Source organism: Montipora foliosa, chromosome 14, assembly GCF_036669935.1.
Source record: "Montipora foliosa isolate CH-2021 chromosome 14, ASM3666993v2, whole genome shotgun sequence".
Taxonomy (NCBI): Eukaryota; Metazoa; Cnidaria; class Anthozoa; order Scleractinia; family Acroporidae; genus Montipora; species Montipora foliosa.
This window is the reverse complement of record NC_090882.1, coordinates 22,035,901-22,053,400: the sequence shown is the minus strand read 5'-3', so window position 1 is coordinate 22,053,400 and position 17,500 is coordinate 22,035,901. Positions and strand designations below refer to the sequence as shown.

General features: G+C 39.6%; 1 protein-coding gene across 3 annotated transcripts in view; it reads right to left on the bottom strand.

Annotated features, from left to right (window-relative positions):
- Window positions 1-3,145: 3,145 nt before the first annotated feature.
- The window catches only part of LOC137984946 (uncharacterized), a 26,890-nt gene continuing 12,535 nt past the window's right edge, over window positions 3,146-17,500 (bottom strand). The window contains exons 2-5 of one of the 3 annotated variants that reach the window (XR_011119201.1): window positions 17,054-17,500; window positions 12,220-15,320; window positions 6,168-6,220; window positions 3,146-5,880 (exon numbers count right to left, since the gene is read on the bottom strand). The exon at window positions 17,054-17,500 is cut by the window's right edge and continues 512 nt beyond it. Coding sequence is in view for 1 of the 3 variants with exons in the window: in XM_068832310.1 (XP_068688411.1) it covers window positions 12,526-15,320; window positions 17,054-17,500 (3,242 nt within the window). In the remaining 2 variants the exon portion in view is untranslated. Of the gene's footprint in view, window positions 5,881-6,167; window positions 6,221-9,752; window positions 15,321-17,053 lie in introns of those variants that run through there. The other 2 variants (XR_011119202.1, XM_068832310.1) reach the window with 2 other exon arrangements.

Sequence of the window (17,500 nt, the reverse complement as noted above, 5' to 3'; positions counted from 1 at the left end):
TAGTACCGCGACAATCGCGTCGTAGGATCATTTGCTTGTCATCAATAGATCTCTTTCATAATGGCGGCCAAATAAAGTTCTCTTTTGTTTCAATGCTAATAAGCCCTTCTAGCCTCGCTACGACGGGCAAATTTCAAAAGAATATTTGTTTCAAAATGAGGGCAGTAGGTCTAATTAAACACAAATACAAAAGAATGTAACAGTGATGGCCATTTATGAAAGTGGTCTATACACAAGTCGCTCCGCCTGCTAATTTGTTCTTTCCCCACTTCGACATAAACTGCTCCGTTTGTAAACGGCCACGTCTATCTGATCCCTGGACAAATTGAAATCTGCGTACAACTATACTTAAAAACAGGGGCAGCTGTAGTGTCAAGTATAGCGAAGATATCGATGACATCACCTATTGGTATTTATGTGCCAACCAGAGGCTTATTGGATGCCGAAACAAAAAATTCTTTCGAGCGGTGGTTGGCAAATTTGAATATCAAAAGAAATTTGACGTCAATGTTTGTAAACAGATATCTTCCCAATTACTAGTTTAACAATGCAATGCGTGTGTACGCGGCTGAATTAATATGGGGCATGGGAGTTTCGGCTTTCAAACTTTTTAACTCGTGTTTTGCATATTTAATAAGCTGAAGTTACACGCTAAATAATGAAGTCATTTTTATATTTATACTCTAATGATTTCTAATTACCAATACATTACTCTTCATTGCCTCAGTAGTAGTCTTCATTTGTTTCTTTCATTGTTTATTAAGTTGCCATTGACCCGTGGCCCTTGAGGGCGAAGGGCCTAATTGTTTTAGTATCACCCAACTAGTCGGACAGAAAAGGCAATAATAAAGTTAGCAAATGCAAGTTAAAGAAATTCTATTTGGGAATAAAATGAAAAAAAAAAGTCACGCTTTTCGCTACTCAAGGACTATTAATAATAGTCCTCTAGTAGCGTAGCCAATCAAAATGCAGGATTTGCATTAGCCCACTAGTTTGATGATACATATTACTATTAAACTAGATCTGCTATGGCCAAAGAATTTCTCGAACAACGAACCACATCCCTCATTTTTTTATCCTTCACCTAAAAGTCTCATTCACTCAGCCTAGCTACTTTAATTCTTTTGACTGTCGAACGCACTGATTACTACCAGTTTAATCGACAGGAGTGTTTTACTGGAAAATACACCACTCATAAAATTCATACGAAACCAGGAGCCCATAAGTAGGAGCGTACAACTCCATAGGGTACGTGGCACGGCGTTTTCGGAGACCGATCTATTTTAAAAAAATTTGGTTTTATCAACGGAGTTGATAATGTAAATTGGCCACCGTACAGAGATTCTAAAAGCTGACGTTTCGAGCGTTAGCCCTTCGTCAGAGCGAATTCGCTCTGACGAAGGGCTAACGCTCGAAACGTCAGCTTTTAGAATCTCTGTACGGTGGCCAATTTACATTATCAACTCCGTTGATAACACCAAATTTTTGTATACTACTTCCCCACCGACGCAGCACCACAGTTTCTTTAGAAACTACCCCTTCATTCATTCTTCGATCTATTTTAAGCTTTATTTTCCCGCGAATTCCGACCAATGACAGGTATCGACGTAATCAAACATCACCGGAAGTCTCGGCTGCCATAAAGAAAATCCAAAATGGCGGACAGTAGTGAGAGTGAATTCACCGCAGATTCCTCTGATAGTTCTAGTTATGTTTCAGGAGAAGATTACGAAAGCTCTAGTAGCCCAGAAGAAAGTGTAATAGAGGAAGAGGCGGAAATTGAACAAGTGAGGGTGATTTCTCGTCCATCGAGTAGTAAAAGAAAGAGTTGTAAGCCCCGGCCGTCGGCTACCACTAAATCAGCCAAGAAAAAAAAGAATTATCCAAGTACAAATTCCAGTCTTTTAGATGATGAACTCGACGAGCTGACATCGTGGATATTTTCTACGGAACAGGCAGCCGAAATCGAATGTAAGATTCGTTCGCAACTACTGGAGCACCCCCGTGTGAAGGAATTCTCGCAGAGGCTGCGATTCGCAAAGCATTTGCTCAGCGAGTCTCAGAAGCCAAATTTTCAGCTCATGATTCTGGGATTTTGTCGAAAGTTTTCTACTTTGGTAGACGAGTGTGCTAAGCTACCGGACAAAAAGAACAGGAAGGCTGCATTTTCAGTAGCCTGGATGAAAATGCTTGCGAATTTTACCTGCGGAAAGCCTACCCAGGAACGCTCAATCGTTGAACGATTCTCGGTTGGCCAACAGTTCGCTGATGAATTGGTGCACGGGGTTCTCAGTGTTTTGCACGAAATGGTCTACACAAACGTGCTTTCCCAAATACAACAGAAAAAGGTTTCCTCTGTGACTTCAGAGACAACTTCATCAAAACTCAGTCCGGAGTCTGAGGAAACTCTCTACCGGTATTGTGGAGCTGCCCTTCACAGAATGACAAAGCTTCGTACAGAAACACTACAACAAAAGAAAGGCCGAGGCAAGGTATCTGCCGAGAGAAGGGCGACGGTGGAGCTTGAGCTTGAGTTGCTTAAAGAGCTCACAATGAAAGACAAGTCGTTAATTTCTTCCAGCTTACAAAACTTAGACGAAGGAAATCTTGTTTTCCCAAGAACGGAGCTTATTCCTTTTCTTACACAGGTGGATGACAATGTTCGGGAGTTCACTTCTGACTCAAACTTGAAAAAGTACCCAACAAAATTTATTGATATGTGCCAGAGTTCGGTATTAAATAACGAGGAACTGAAGGAGGAATTTAGTCTGTTAGTCGCATCGATTGTCTCCACAGAGGCTGCTTCAAACTCTGAAGTTGTAGGTGGAATTTTTAAAGCCCTAGTTTCGAAGTTGGCGAACACACGTATCAACGAATTCATGAACGCTAAGACAGAGAGAGACCTCAAGAGCCATGGGAAAGTTGTTGATGCGGATGAAATGCTTCGGCCGAAACTCAAGACATACACCTTGTCCACCAAACGCAAGTAGCTGACTGTTGTCGATCAAGCAAAAATGCATGTGTTGTGGTTCCATTTTTAATTAGTATAGGTAATCGCATGGGGCCGAGTAAAATTAAGGATTAATATCACGCGTGTTTTCTGAAGTTGCTGAAATTGCCCTCGTCGCTGCGCGACTCGGGCAATTTCAGCAACTTCAGAAAACACAAGTGATATTAATCCTTAATTTTACTCGGCCCCATGCGATTAATTGTTAATAACAAAGAGGGCAAAATTTTCTTAACACTGTTGAGGCACCTCGAAAAACAGACAGCTAAGCGGAAACACTCGTTCGCTCGGAAGCAAAACAACTGACAAACAGACAAGCAAGTCAACTTGTTCTTTGCGTCCAAAACGAGTATAGATGATTGTTATTTACATCCACTCGAGAGGAAAATACGAGTTTCATTCGTGAACAACTGTAACAACGATTAAACCAAATGTTAAGCTTCAATTTATTTTATTCACCTGTGCTGTAGAGGTTTTTACCACTTGCAAATACGCATCCGTAAACATAGCAAACAGTTTGTCCAAAGAAATCCACCAAATTTGAGGTACTCGTTCCTCCTGTCAATGGCAAATTGTTCTGTGACCTTTTTTGTTGAGGTGCAAGATGTCGTGGTAAACTGAAAGCCCTTGACGAAAGGAATCATTTTGTTTTTCAACCACACAATCCCGCTACGCCGGGCACCATGTAAGTCGATGCAAGTTTTAAGTTTTTCGTGAAAAAAATATTTTGCCCTTCTTCTTGTCACTCGAAAATTCAAATTCAGATCATCTTTTAAAGCTAGTTCTTAATCTTTATGCCTTTTCGGCGAATGCAGCGCGAATTAAAAGACAAACTTCGATGAAGACGAAGTTGTTTTGCTCAAACAGAAGAAACCAACTGAATGTGGAAGACGTACGTTCAGCCAATCAGGAGCGAGAATTTTTGGCGCTCGACCAATCGTGAGCGAGTAATTTTGCCCTCTTCTCAAGCAAAATTAAGAAAAAATTCAGTAATTTTGCCCTCTTTGTTATTATTTTGAAAAATAGGAAAATAAAAAAATTAAACTAAGTGTAAAACACAACACATAATATGACAAATTGCTTGAGAATTTTTCTGAAGCGATGCCAGCTATATGTTTAATTTATTGTTTCAGAGTAGCACTTCTTTGAAAGATAATTTAATTTAATTTTTTATTTGGGTACAATCACGAGGAAATATCTCCAGACAGCCTCTTCATACATGATTGAAACAGTCTTGACAGTATTTACAACTACTGTACAGGCCCCACTTGTTCGAACGAGGGATAGAATATAGCTATCCACTGGATAAGTCAATTGGCTTTGCCCGCGCTTATCCGCTGGATAGCGATTTATCCAGTGGATAGCATTATCCACCTTTTGAACAACAGAGGCCGGGTGTACATGACATCAATGACAAATGCTTGTTCCTGTTTACTTGAAATCAGTCTTGTCTGGAAGTATTCTCGATTAAAGGGGCAACGTCATACTATTTTGGGCTCACTTTAGAATTATGCTACAAGATGCCTTTAAAGAAAACCCCTAAATGATGATACAGTTTGTCTCTTTACTATATTTGTAAACTGAAATTATGTGTTGTCTTAAGTTAGTTGTTATCGATGGCAAGGTGGAAGTGGATTGCAACTTTAAACAATTATACCAATATATATATTTTTTTCATCCCCCATCAGGAAAAAAAAAAACAACCAAAAAGAGTATTATGGATGGCTTTTCCTGCCAAAATTCATTTGAAATCTTCCATTTAAAATGCCAAAGAATATTTTACATGTAAATAAAGGGAATACAAAATTATTTTTGCAATCAATTATTGCTCACTCATCATATTCTTGATGATAATATTTTAATTGGTGATGTTGTTGACTACATTTGGCCAATGAAATAAGAGTTAACTTACTTGATCATGTACATGTATACTGGACCCAGTTAAGAGTCCCCAAGTCAAGAGTACAACTGTGATTTGTTAGGACATTTGAGTACTCGACAATGGCTGACCTGGGATTGTTAGCCATAATGATCATCCCACCCCCATGGCTGTTTACATGTTGATGACTATCAATGATAGCACACAAGCCATTCCCCTTCACAAAAAAACCCACAGACTTTTCAGCTGCAATAATTATACCATAGTGGTGAGCAGCACTTGATGAATGAATAACCCTGCTAATGTGGTTAACTAAGTCACTGAAATCATTTGCATTTGTGAATCCCATCAACTGATCAGCAGATTCAATACTAAATAAATACCCCACTGTATTAACAACATCTTCTACATCTAAAAAAATGCTAGTATCAGAGTACAACTCATCATAAACTTCATTTCCATCACAAATGGCATTGAGAAATGAATCAAGCCAAACATTTGGAAGTTGATCCCAGAGTAAAGAAATCTCTAGTTTATTCTGAAAGCAATAGGCTCCAAATTTCACTGCAATGAGGGTACATGCATTGCTTCCCAACCTGTCCCCAAAAGTTGACTGTGAAATGTTTTCAGGGAAAATAAACACACAATGGTTAAAAAACTTCTGACTCTGAACTACAAGGTTGTTTATGGATCCCACAACAGCAGCTGCATCTGATCCACCAACATTGATAGGTACATCCCTGTAACCCTTTTCTGAATACTCGTTTCTGTCCATTTCTTTCCTCTTTATAAGTTTGCCAAGGGCAGGACCGTAGGAAAGGGCAGACAGATTCCCTCCACTTGCAAACTTTAAAACACTATAAATGGACTCGATCGCACTACCATTTATGCGAAGTGGACTGATAAAATATCCCTCATTGGATGAAACATTCTTAAAGAACCAGTCACAAAATGACAAAAACCCATGTACAACAAGGCGCAGGAGATCCCATGTCTACAAAACAAGAATAGATCAACATTAGCAATGTAAATAGTATTACTGGGTAATTAACTAAAATGCATGGTACCTGTAATTCAACAACAATTATGGGTCACCTCTGGTTGCCCGAAAGTAGAACAATGATATTAGTATTTATGGGCTAAAAAGGTTAAAGGGTTTTTGGACTTTCCCCAGAGAAACATCTGATTGAATGCATAGCCAGCTACTATGATAGAGTATTGGTAGTCTATCTGCATGTGTAGAGGTACTAGCAAAGAAACTATTCTCATGTAAAAACACACCTGCCATGCTAGAAACTTTTTCTGTCTTGATTTCTTTGAATTGTCTTCATAAACTGCAAATAATTACAAGTTTTAATGAGTGGGAAAACTAGTCAGCTGTGTTTTCAGATAACAGAGTATTTATCTTCAAAAACTGCATACAAGACAATATGGGAGTTGGACGCTCCTACTTATGGGCTCCTGACGAAACTACATCCTCACTAGTGAGGATATTATTAATGACGTCATTTCCCGCCTTTGCATGGTTGTTTATGCAAACAGTCAGTGAAAAATGGCAAGCGATAGATTCGTGAAGTTCTTTGAAGCTGACGTAAAATTCTTCTCTGAGAAACAAGAAAATGGTAACACGAAGAATAAAACTTCATAGAACTTAAAATTATTCCAGGAGTTCCTTGCAAGTGAAGAAGAAATGCGAAAATTGAAGAAATTCCTGCCTCTAGTTGCAAGAATTAGCGATACAGTTTGTGCTTGGTGTTAGAAAGAAAAATGGTGACTAAAACACTTCTATCTACATAACAAAAAGAAACTTACACAATGGCTTGAAGATATGAATTTTGTTTTCTCGTGTTAAAAACAATATTTTACTCGTTGCGCTCGTTCGTAAATATTGTTTTTACCACTCGATCGACACTCGAAACAAAATTCATGTCTTCGCACCGCCGTGTAATATTCTCTATATATTTCTGGGTACACAAGAGATCTTTCACCGACACCTTATGATAGAACCTGCCCTTTCACTCCTTAAAATGCTACTATGATCAAAAAATCACTTCCTTTGTTTTTTTCTTCGGATTTTGAAAGTGAGTTTGCTTAACACCTGACTGGCAAAATTTGAGCTTTGATTTTTATCCAAAGGTTGCTTAGTTTGATCGTAAGTTTTGGATTTCACGGTCCGCCATTACTCTCGTTCAAAACTGACCGATTGAACCTCAAAGGTTGGATCTAACGACAAATGACGTCTTATACTCACTAGCTTAAATTCCAGCGTCTAATTGCAGCTTATCGTTATGCAAACGCGATGTAGAGTGTTAGAACGAAACACATTCCAAATATTCTAAAGTTATAAAGTTCTGAAATCGCTAAAATTTCCGTCAGGGGGTTCTAAAATCTCTAAAGTTCTAGAATATCTATGGTACATGTTGTGAGTCCAAAATTTCTAAAACTCCAAAATAGGTAAAGTTCTTTTGGGTGTTCTAAAGTTCTAGGATATCAAACAATCCCTATGGGGGTTCTAAAATCGCTAAAAGTTCTAAATTCCAGAATATTAAACAGGTAGTTGATCAGTAAACGAGTGCTGTATCTGGTAAAAAAGTGTAGTTAACTGAACCGTAAATTGAAAGCTAATCATTGAAACGACCGCTTAGGCTTAATCAGTACACGAGTGCTATATTCTTCACACGATTTCGTAAAAATTGTCGCAAAAATGAGTGCTTAGAATTAATGGTAATCAGTAAAACCAACCAAACCTAGAGCGCAGTTTAGACGTTCTAGAACTCACTTAGAGAGTATAGCTATTCTAGAACTCTAGACATTCTAGACATTGTAGAGGCCACAGAGGGGAACGTATAACAATTGTCGAACTCTAGAATGCTATAAAACTTTAACTAGAGCGGTTCTAGAATGGTATAGAACTTTAAATTCAAAAAAGTTAACCGTTGGCTTTTATGATATTTAGGATACTCTGTGTATTGGTAAAACAATGACCTGTGACCTGTGAGAGAACTGGTGACGACTCACAAAATTAAAACTGGACTGTGAATAAAATTAAAACTGGACTGTGAAAAATTAAAACTGGACTGTGACCTTCCTGGGCCATCGTGTGATTATATAATCGCAGTTATATGATTAAATGACCAAATAAATAGTAAGAAACAAGAAGTGTTAAAATCTGACCGGATGAAGAAACTGAAACGGTGTCACCATATTATTAATGATAGGTACATCGAGTGAAAATTTTGTGTAGAAAACTCTTCTGGTAACAAAATTAGAATTCGGAAACTACCCATGACATGGTTTTTCATGTTTAAGAGTTTTCTATGTTGCGATAATTTATTCCAAGGTGACGTGTGGCTGCGCAATGTTCGTCAATTAGACAATTACCCAATTACCCAATTTCTCCTGAAGCCAGCTCTCTTCGTAATGGCGGACCATTAAATAGGAAAATTCCAGTTGAAATAAACAGGTGTATTTCTGAAACGGTTGTCACTTAAGTGTTTAGTTAACATAGTTTTGGAATCCAAAGAAAAAGAAAATTCATTTTTTTGGTCATAGACATTAACAATTTAAAACGAAAATAATAAGGACAGTTTATCAACTGGAATTGGCCATGCCTAAGCGACATAATACTATAGTCACTATTTACGAGAAATGGAAAGCAATGCTCCCTAATGTTAAAAACCATTAAAGGACCATTTTTATTTATTTATTTTAGCTTTATTTTTACTCTTAGTTCTCTATGTTAGTGTTTAGCGTTTCTGTATTAAAAATAATAATAATAAAAAGCACATGACAAAAAAACACCACAAAAAAAGAAAACTAATGATAAGAATAAAATTAACGAATGCTGTGTCACCCCGAGTGAACGGTAAGTATCAGTAATGCCAAAAAGTTTTATCCGCACATCTAATGCCCGTTTGGCAGACCAAAGGCCAGAGGTAAAATCACCTAACGAATGCTGTGTCGCACAAAGTGAAAGGTAACTATCTGCTGTGATGGGATGATCTTCTCCGAACTGGTTTATCCGCACATCTAATGCCCGCTGCTTTGACTGCAGAGCAGAGATAAAATCACCTAACGAATGCTGTGTCACCCCGAGTGAATCATAACTATTGGCTGTGCTTGCATGATCTTCTCCGAATAGTCTTATCCGCACATCTAATGACCGTTGGGCAGACTGAAGGGCAGAGGTAAAATCACCTAACGAATGCTGTGTCGCACAAAGTGAAAGGTAACTATCTGCTGTGGTGGGATGATCTTCCCCGAACTGTCATGGCGCAGAATGGCCGGACATCATTAATATTCATATGACTAATCATCGCATTAGCATAGAAGTGACGCGCTGAAGCGCGAAATTTGAAAGCGACAAACTACATTTTTAAAAGAAATGGCGCCAGAAATGGGCAAACGCGCAACTTTAATTTTCATTATAAAGGCATCTCGGTTGTAAAAGTCCTAACTTGTAGGCTGCAAAATGAAGACCAGATTACACGACTTGTAAAAACTATTGGAAATTTGAGTTAAAAATGCTTTTTTTCTATTTAAAATTTCTTGTTTGTGGAGCAACTTTTTTATGAACTTGTAGCATACAAAAGTTTCTTTAAAGAGTAAATTCAGACATTATGTTAAAATGTCAAATATAGCGGCAAAGGATTTACTTGGAAATTTGCGCTCTTTCATTTCGTATCACATAATGAGCAGATAATGAGCCATTTTGCTCATGAATATGTATAAATGCAGGCACACTGGGTTCATGAATCTTGCTTTAGCTCCGCCTCCACTGTTCCCTTGGGTGTTCCATAAAGGTTGACAATGTACTTTTCAGTCTACCGGATCTTGTTACGACCTTTGGCGAACATTTACGATTGAAGCCGACATCCAAAGTCGTAAGTTATCACCCGAGTGAGGATTTGGCACCAGATCAGTGTTGTTCTCACACAGGAGATAGTGTTTGCAGTAATCTTTCAAATTCTGCTCAGCGGAAATAGCAAAATGCTGACGTACTCGCTGTTTTCCTAGAAAATGAAGTCTAGGACCCCAACTATTAAAATTCCTGATTAACAGACGCATTTCAAGGCTACTGAAGCTTTCCAATATACGACCTTCTCATCTCGGCGCACTTTAGCTCTTAAAAGAACTTTAACAAAGGAGAAGCACTGCGTCTTTCGAGAACTCAGTCAAAGAAAGTTATTAGAAAAAGCACACTTTGAACCGAAGGCTCTGTGAAAGCGGCTATCCTATAAGAACCGTGCAAACAATTCTGACTAGTTTTATTCACTGACAACCCGGTCAGACCGAATCGTTAAAAGGTTCTCCTGAAACAATGGCATGTTATTCAACGACCATCTCTAACCAGCCACCGATTAAATCCGCACAAGAAGGAAAACTGATCCCTCAAGCATAGTCAGATTGTCCGCGCGACACTTGCTTCAATCCAAGAACAATCAGAAAATCAATGCAGCGCTTAGTTACAATCTTGAAGAAAATTTGCATATGATCATTTACACCGATTCCCAAAGTCCAACGGCAATCACACGGCTTTGCCGATTTCAACAGAACTGAGTCAACAAGAAAATTCCTGATCGCTGATCACCAGATCCAGATGAGTTGTTCACTCATATTACGAATGTAGAAGTTAAGGACTCCTAGACTATAAACGTTAAATAATATTTAAGAATCTACTTCATTCAACCTTACAACGAGAAATAAATTCTTTGAGCCAAGTGCTGACCTAACCTGGCTCGGCCTGAGTGTACCGTTGTGCCAAAACCACCTCTCACTACTATGGTTTTACAGCATTTGATCGATGTAACTCAATCCTGAGAAAGCAACCGACGCTCAAAGTTTGAAATTCTTGTTGCAACGATTTATTGCAAACATTTGAAAAGCACCGGATAAAAGAAAACAATTACTAGTATTAGTCGGTGCCTCGTCAATGTAAAACAGAACACGTTTGCCGTGGTTAGCATGGTTTAGCGTAATTTTCGCGCTCCTGGCACTCGTTTGTTTTTCGCGTCTGGGTGCGATAGAATGAAATATGACAGGAACGGGAATGCGAAAGAACGTTTCTGAATACCGATCAACCAAACCAATATTTTCTCTTTGACTGCTGGTCGATGATACCAGCGGCCCCGCCATATTTTTCTGTATTTTTGATCTCATTAGATTATTCGAGATATAATGGTCAACGAATCGTAAAACTACCTAACATCGATTTTCGCTCGTCGTAAGTTGAATTGCGTTTAATATAACTTCAAACAAGTTTCAACTCTGCCGCAAATAATTGTGCGGAGAAGTTTGATCATCATCATTTCTTTTTCCCTTTCCCTTTCCATGTCGCCAGCGTAACGCGTCCGAAACGCATCAGAAACTGATCTTCATGCCGCCAGCTCAACGGTTGCTTGGGACTTGAGGCCACTAAAAAGCGACTTGAGGCCGGCGTAACGCGTCCGAAACGCATCAGAAACTCATTCATCATATTGGCCTCATGCCGCCAGCTTAACGATTGCTTGGGACTTGAGGCCACAATAAAAAGCATTAAAATATCTGTGCTTGGTTCCAGCATCGACAATCTCTTAATCGGGAAAAAAGAAATCTAAACCGAAAATGTATCGAGCGACAAACTATAAAAAACTCAGAGAAGCCAGCGAGTCGATTTCGTAATGGTCGGCTTCTTAAGAGCGGCGCATTAGAAAAAGCTTCAACAACTGTCGCACGGGAAAGGAAACCAACTAGTCGGTTCGTGCATTTAAGGCGAGTTTTTTTTTTTTTTATGACAATTTTGGCCCATTTTCAAACAGAGAAAACAGGGGAGTTTGGCTCGTCTGGAACGTAATTAAAGTCAAGCCAAGCATGTTTCACGTGAATCACGGTTGATGAGTACTCAGCTCTGAATGATGTAAAATGAAACGTGACAGGAACAAAGACAAAAATTGTGAAATTCTCTGTCATTACAATTTACAAAAGTGGTAAACATTGATCGCAACGAGAGGTCTGCCTCCAGTCCACAAGAGGCTTAATAAAAATGTGTTAAAAACGCTCATGACACAACATACGAACCGGCCAGTAATGCGATAAGCACAAGCGTAAGCACAAGGATAAGCTTGCGCCGTTTACACAGTGAGACAAGCCGAAGAAAATTGAGCATACGTAAGCGTAGTAATAACGTCCGAGAAGATCTAGTAAGATTCAAGATGGTGTGCGAATCGTCGTGCTTGTGCAAACTCACGCCGGTTCCGACTTGTGAAATCAAACACAACCGTATGATAAGCTTTCTTTTCTTGCGCTTTACGCTTATGCTTATTTCAGGTTCCCACACGTGTTTTTTAATACTTACGCTTGTACTTGTGCTTATTGCACAAGTGGGAACCGGTCTTAAGTTGTCGCAAATCATGTCGGAAATGAGATGTAGGATTTCCTATCAAACTATTCGGAGTGATCGGGTTTGTTCGGAAATCTACTGCCTGCAAACTGCTTGTACATTTGATGGACAGTTATTCCACTGGGTATTCGCACCTCCCAGCATTTTCCTGTAGATTTGCATTTGGAAGAAACTAACCGCAACCAATTGGAGCCTATTAAGAACCCACATGGGAGTTCAAGTGAGACAAAAGTAATTTATGCCAGAAAGCAAGTATATGTCCTACAAACAATAGCCATTCTGCGCCATGTTTATCCGCAAATCTAATGCCCGCAGCTTTGACTGCAGAGCAGAGATGAAATCACCTAACGAATGCTGTGTCACCGCGAGTGAATCGTAACTATTGGCTGTGGTGGCATGATCTTCGCCGAACAATTTTAACCGCACATCTAATGCCCGCTGCTTTGACTGCAGAGCAGAGGAAAAGTCACCTAACGAATGCTGGATCACCCCGACTGAATAGTAACTGTCGGCTGTGCTTGCGTGATCTTCTCCGAACAGTTTTTTCCGCACATGTAATGCCCTTTGGACAGACTTGAGAGCAGAGATAAAATCCCCTAACGAATGCTGGATCACCCCGATTGAATGATAACTATCAGCTGTGCTTGCATGATCTTCTCCGAACAAATTTATTCGCACATCTAATTCCCTTTGGGCAGACTGGAGAGCAGACGTAAAATCACCTAACGAATTCTGTGTCACCCCAAGTGATAGGTAGCTAGGGGTTAAGAATGCATTTGCTTCTTGTCTATCTGTTCTCAATACGATATCAAGAGCGCCGCATGTTTTGAAATCAACAGCATTTGAGTAGTTCTTCCCGTGGAGGTGCAGTTCACCGCAGTCTTGGTAGAAGTTTGCGAGAGGCTGATTGCATTCTTGAGAATGAACGGTCACATTTGAATCAACGTTTCCCTCTGGGCCTGAAGAGCTTTGTTTGGATTGCTCCAGCGTTGCTAGGTGACGTGCGACTGATTCTTCAAAACCTGATCCAACAATTCCCTCTTCGGTGAATGTTGACTCCAGAAGTGCCAAAACCTTAGCGCAAAAATGAAACAAATAAAAAGGGGTTTTGGAATTTATCTGGAGGTCATTTAATATTTGTAGGGCAGGGTTGATTACAAATTGCTTGGTGTCAGTGTCAAAGAAATTCTTTGCTGCTTTCCTGACGTGAGATATAACTAGGAATTGCAATGGCCAATTATCCGAGATACAAGTGTTTATTTGAAGCTTTTTGACAGTGTTTGGTTCTTTTCCTTTACATGCCAGAGGTGGAATAACAATGAGTTGCTCGTCTTCGGCAGAATTGCATTCCTTGCGTGCTTTGTTATAGTAGTAAGTCGAGGTAGATGGGTCGTTTAAGAACTGATAATAGACCGCCATGACTTGGTAAACAACCAGCCTTAAAATTTTGTCCTCTCCACTTTCACGCATTAACGAAAGAGCCTCTTGCAGGCACTGTATCCCGCTCTCATCCTCGCCGATAACAAGCTCACAGATGCCAAAATAACACTTGTACTTACTCCTTTCATCATCAGAAACTGCTGACGAAGATAATGACTGGATTTCATATGCCTTCTTCAGAAGTTGCATTGCACTTCCTTCTGCACCCCAAGTGATCTCACCGAATGCTTTGGAAGCTAGTAAACGACTCTGGTAATGCGCCTTTCCAAGATTATTGGCTGCCTTTAGGGCCGAATCGTAGATATTATTGAAATTTTGCGACTCAATGGAACACGAAAACAACGAGTCCAGAAACATTTCTGCTTTTACCAAAACTTTAAAAACATTCTCGGCTATCCTGGGATCTGTGCAGCCGTCTACTAGGCTTTCTATAAAGAGCTGTTTTTCCTCATAGAATGCAACGAATGCGTCCATAGAATGACCATGTAGAAACTCATCAGTCAGTTTGTCGAAACGAGAAATGAAATACGCATGGATACGGCACTTTGCATTTGCTATTATTTCTTTCATTTCTTGTTCTCCCGTTTCTTTAGCAAATGACTGAAGAAGTTTATGCATTGTGAATGTTCCATACTGGGAGTTTGAATCGAGAAGGGATTTTCTTCGGAGTCGTTGCAACATTCTCTTGGCCTTAATTAACCCCGTAACATTCAGTACAGCTGAGGCGAGCTCCATGGTGAAACATCCTGGAAGAACAGACAAAGAAACAAATGCTTCTTTTTCTGTGGCAGAAAGTCTGTGGAAGGACGTTTCATATAAGAACTGCAATCTTTTATCAGCTGGATAATCTGGATTGTCTAAGATGTCAACGATACTTTCTTTTGCGGACTCAGTGAACTCAATCAAACACTGACTTGGTTGAACATCATCTTCACAAACTAAAGAGCACATTAACCTCATTGCAAGAGGCACACACCCACATATTTGGGCAATTCTTGCGCAGTCGTCAGGACTAGCATTTGGCACTAATTCATGAACTAGAGCACGGGAGGAGGTAGTATCCAGTGGCCTTATTCGTATTGATCTGTGACCTTGGAAATTCAAGTTCATATACTCAAATGATTCTCTTGTGGTCACCACCAGAGTTATCTTCTCATTTCGCGTGAGGACTTCTTCTAATAGTTGCAGGACGTCTTCTTTTACTTTTGGGAAGCCACTCTCTAGTAGATCATCTACATTATCCAGAATAAGTACGAAGGAATCTGAAATGCTACCCAGGGTATCGATGAGTTCATTTTCAAAGGACAGTGCCTGAGGTACTGATCTCTGACTCGTGGTGGGTTGCCTTACGAGGCTGAAAAGCTTTGATGTCAGATATCCCTTTGTCTGAAGTCCTCGTAATGAAAGGAAACAAACAGGAAAGCCTCGAGACTGCAGTTGGTGCCCCGCCGCTATTGCAACCGATGTCTTTCCGAATCCGGGTGAGCCCCAGATGGTCACAAGTCGGGTATGTTCGGAACTCACGAGATCCACGATCTCTTGGCATTCACTCTGTCGGCCAGTGAAGTTTGGAACCATTGAAGGAAGACAAGATCTTGCGACTGTTGGCTTGATGTCTTTGATATGCAAAAGTAAAACACAAAGTAAACATTGCTTATTTTTTTGGAGATCCGTGGCCTCTTTGAGACTGTATAAACTGAAGAGACAATGCCAAGAAACAAGAACAAACAATATCTTTAACCTTGTGCAAACAACCTAAATGTTATTCATGATTAGAATAACCCACAGCAGACATGCATTTTCCCGTTTCCTCAGTTTCAATGCATTACTGAGTTAAAAGGGACCTGCTTTAGATTCTACGACGAGGAAGAGAACGAGTAAGAGTTTTGACTATTTGTTTTCAGCGAAAATACTAAGAAGATTTATAACCCGTACGATTAATCTTACTCTTTGTTAGCAGTATAGGTTGCTCAATTATTCTTATTGCTGTTACCCGGGCCTTTTTGCTGATCGAAAAATGCCAAAACTGCTACCGTGTTGTTGACTTGTTGCCGTACTCCTCAAAACAATAGGGATACTTGGGAGTTTTAGCAAAGACGACGGCTACAGCTACTACAGCAACGCCACAAAGCAAGAATATTATTAAGTGAAGCTATGATCTTCGCAGTTATGAGAGCAATTTTTGCAATTGCGTAGAGAAGCCTGAAAATTTTAGGACTTCAACGGGGTTTGAACCCGTGAGCTCGCGATTCCGATGCGACGCTCTAACCAACTGAGCTATGAAGCCACTGACGTTGGGAGCAGGTCATTTGTGGGTTCTAATCGTCCCGTGAGGAATGAATCAATGATGAAATGGTATATGAAATGAATCATATATGAACTGCGGATATGAAATCAAGTGAAGCTTCATTTCATCATTGATTCATTCCTCACGAGTGAACGAAGCGAACTAGTGAGATATTGTTCTTGTCACGAGAACATAAAATTCATATCTTCTCGCCACCTTGGGCTCAGTTCTTGCTTGCTCAACATAGTAATTCTCGTTAGAAGCAGATCTAGACCCCTACCAGTTAAAGGATAGTTTTCCCGTATTTTACAACCTAAACAAGACGGATTAATCGCAAAATACTTTCGATAGTGCTAAATATATTTTGGAGTGACGTTTTCGTTGCCGTAGCAGTCTTCTTTGCTGAAATTCCCTATTGTAGAAGTCAAAGAAACTCATGTCAAATAAACACAGATCTAAACTTGGTCACGTTCCAGAGATGACGTAACCGAACAAAACTTCTTTGCACTGCAGAAATTATTTGGTGATATAAGCAATTGACCCATGGCTTTGGTTAGCTTAGCTGTGGTACAAAATTTAGTAACTAACGGTTTCGTTTATTTTTATTTAAAGTGTATATGGTGGATTTTTTCTTTCGAAAACATCATGGTTTTCTGAAATGAAACAATTAGTAAAATCCCGTACCGATTTTCCTTTCGTGTCCTAATCGAAAATTTCACTTCCATTGGGGTACAAAACTGCACTGGTAGGGAGACTGGGGACAGAACTGTGACGTCACTTACGATAATTAAATTTTTCCGGGGCCCGAAGTTTCGGAAGTTGCTGAAATTGTTTCTGAGATGTGCTGTATTTGCTTGCAATAATGAAATTAGACAAAAAACGAAACTTTTATCCCTAAAATTGCGTTCATGTTTTGACGTCACAGTTCTGGGCATTGTACAGTGCTGTAATAAATAAACTAAAATCTTTTTACTGTCAAAAATTATGTGTTTTGTCATGCCTATTGCTATCCTTGCTGTTATTTCAAAATAGGCTTGAAAACAGTTAAGTCCTACTTCTTACCTGTTTTTTCCGCTTCTCTATCTCTTTCTTCTTGTCTCTCTTTTAGCTCACGGATCTCGTTCCCTAACGCAGTGATATCTTCTTTGCTTGCAGTCTCTTTTAGTTTCACCCTCAAGTCCTCCACAGCTAAATTACATTCCCTTTGCTCTGTTTTCCAGTCTTCGATCATCTGTTCCAACCTAGCGACCTCTTCTTTGTCAGCAGCAAGGATCTGCACGTTCTGTTTTATGGCTGTTAAGAAATCCCTTATCTCTTCCATATCTGCATTTCTGTTCTCTAAACATTTTATGTATGCTTGATTCTCTTCCTTTACCTGCTCTTCCAACTTACGGACTTCTGTTGTTGGAAAGTCAGATGCAGTCAAACTTCCAATGGCATCAATCGATGCAGTTGAGATTCTCAGAGCTTTGAACGCTTCATTAGCATACTGGATGTTCTGGTCAAATG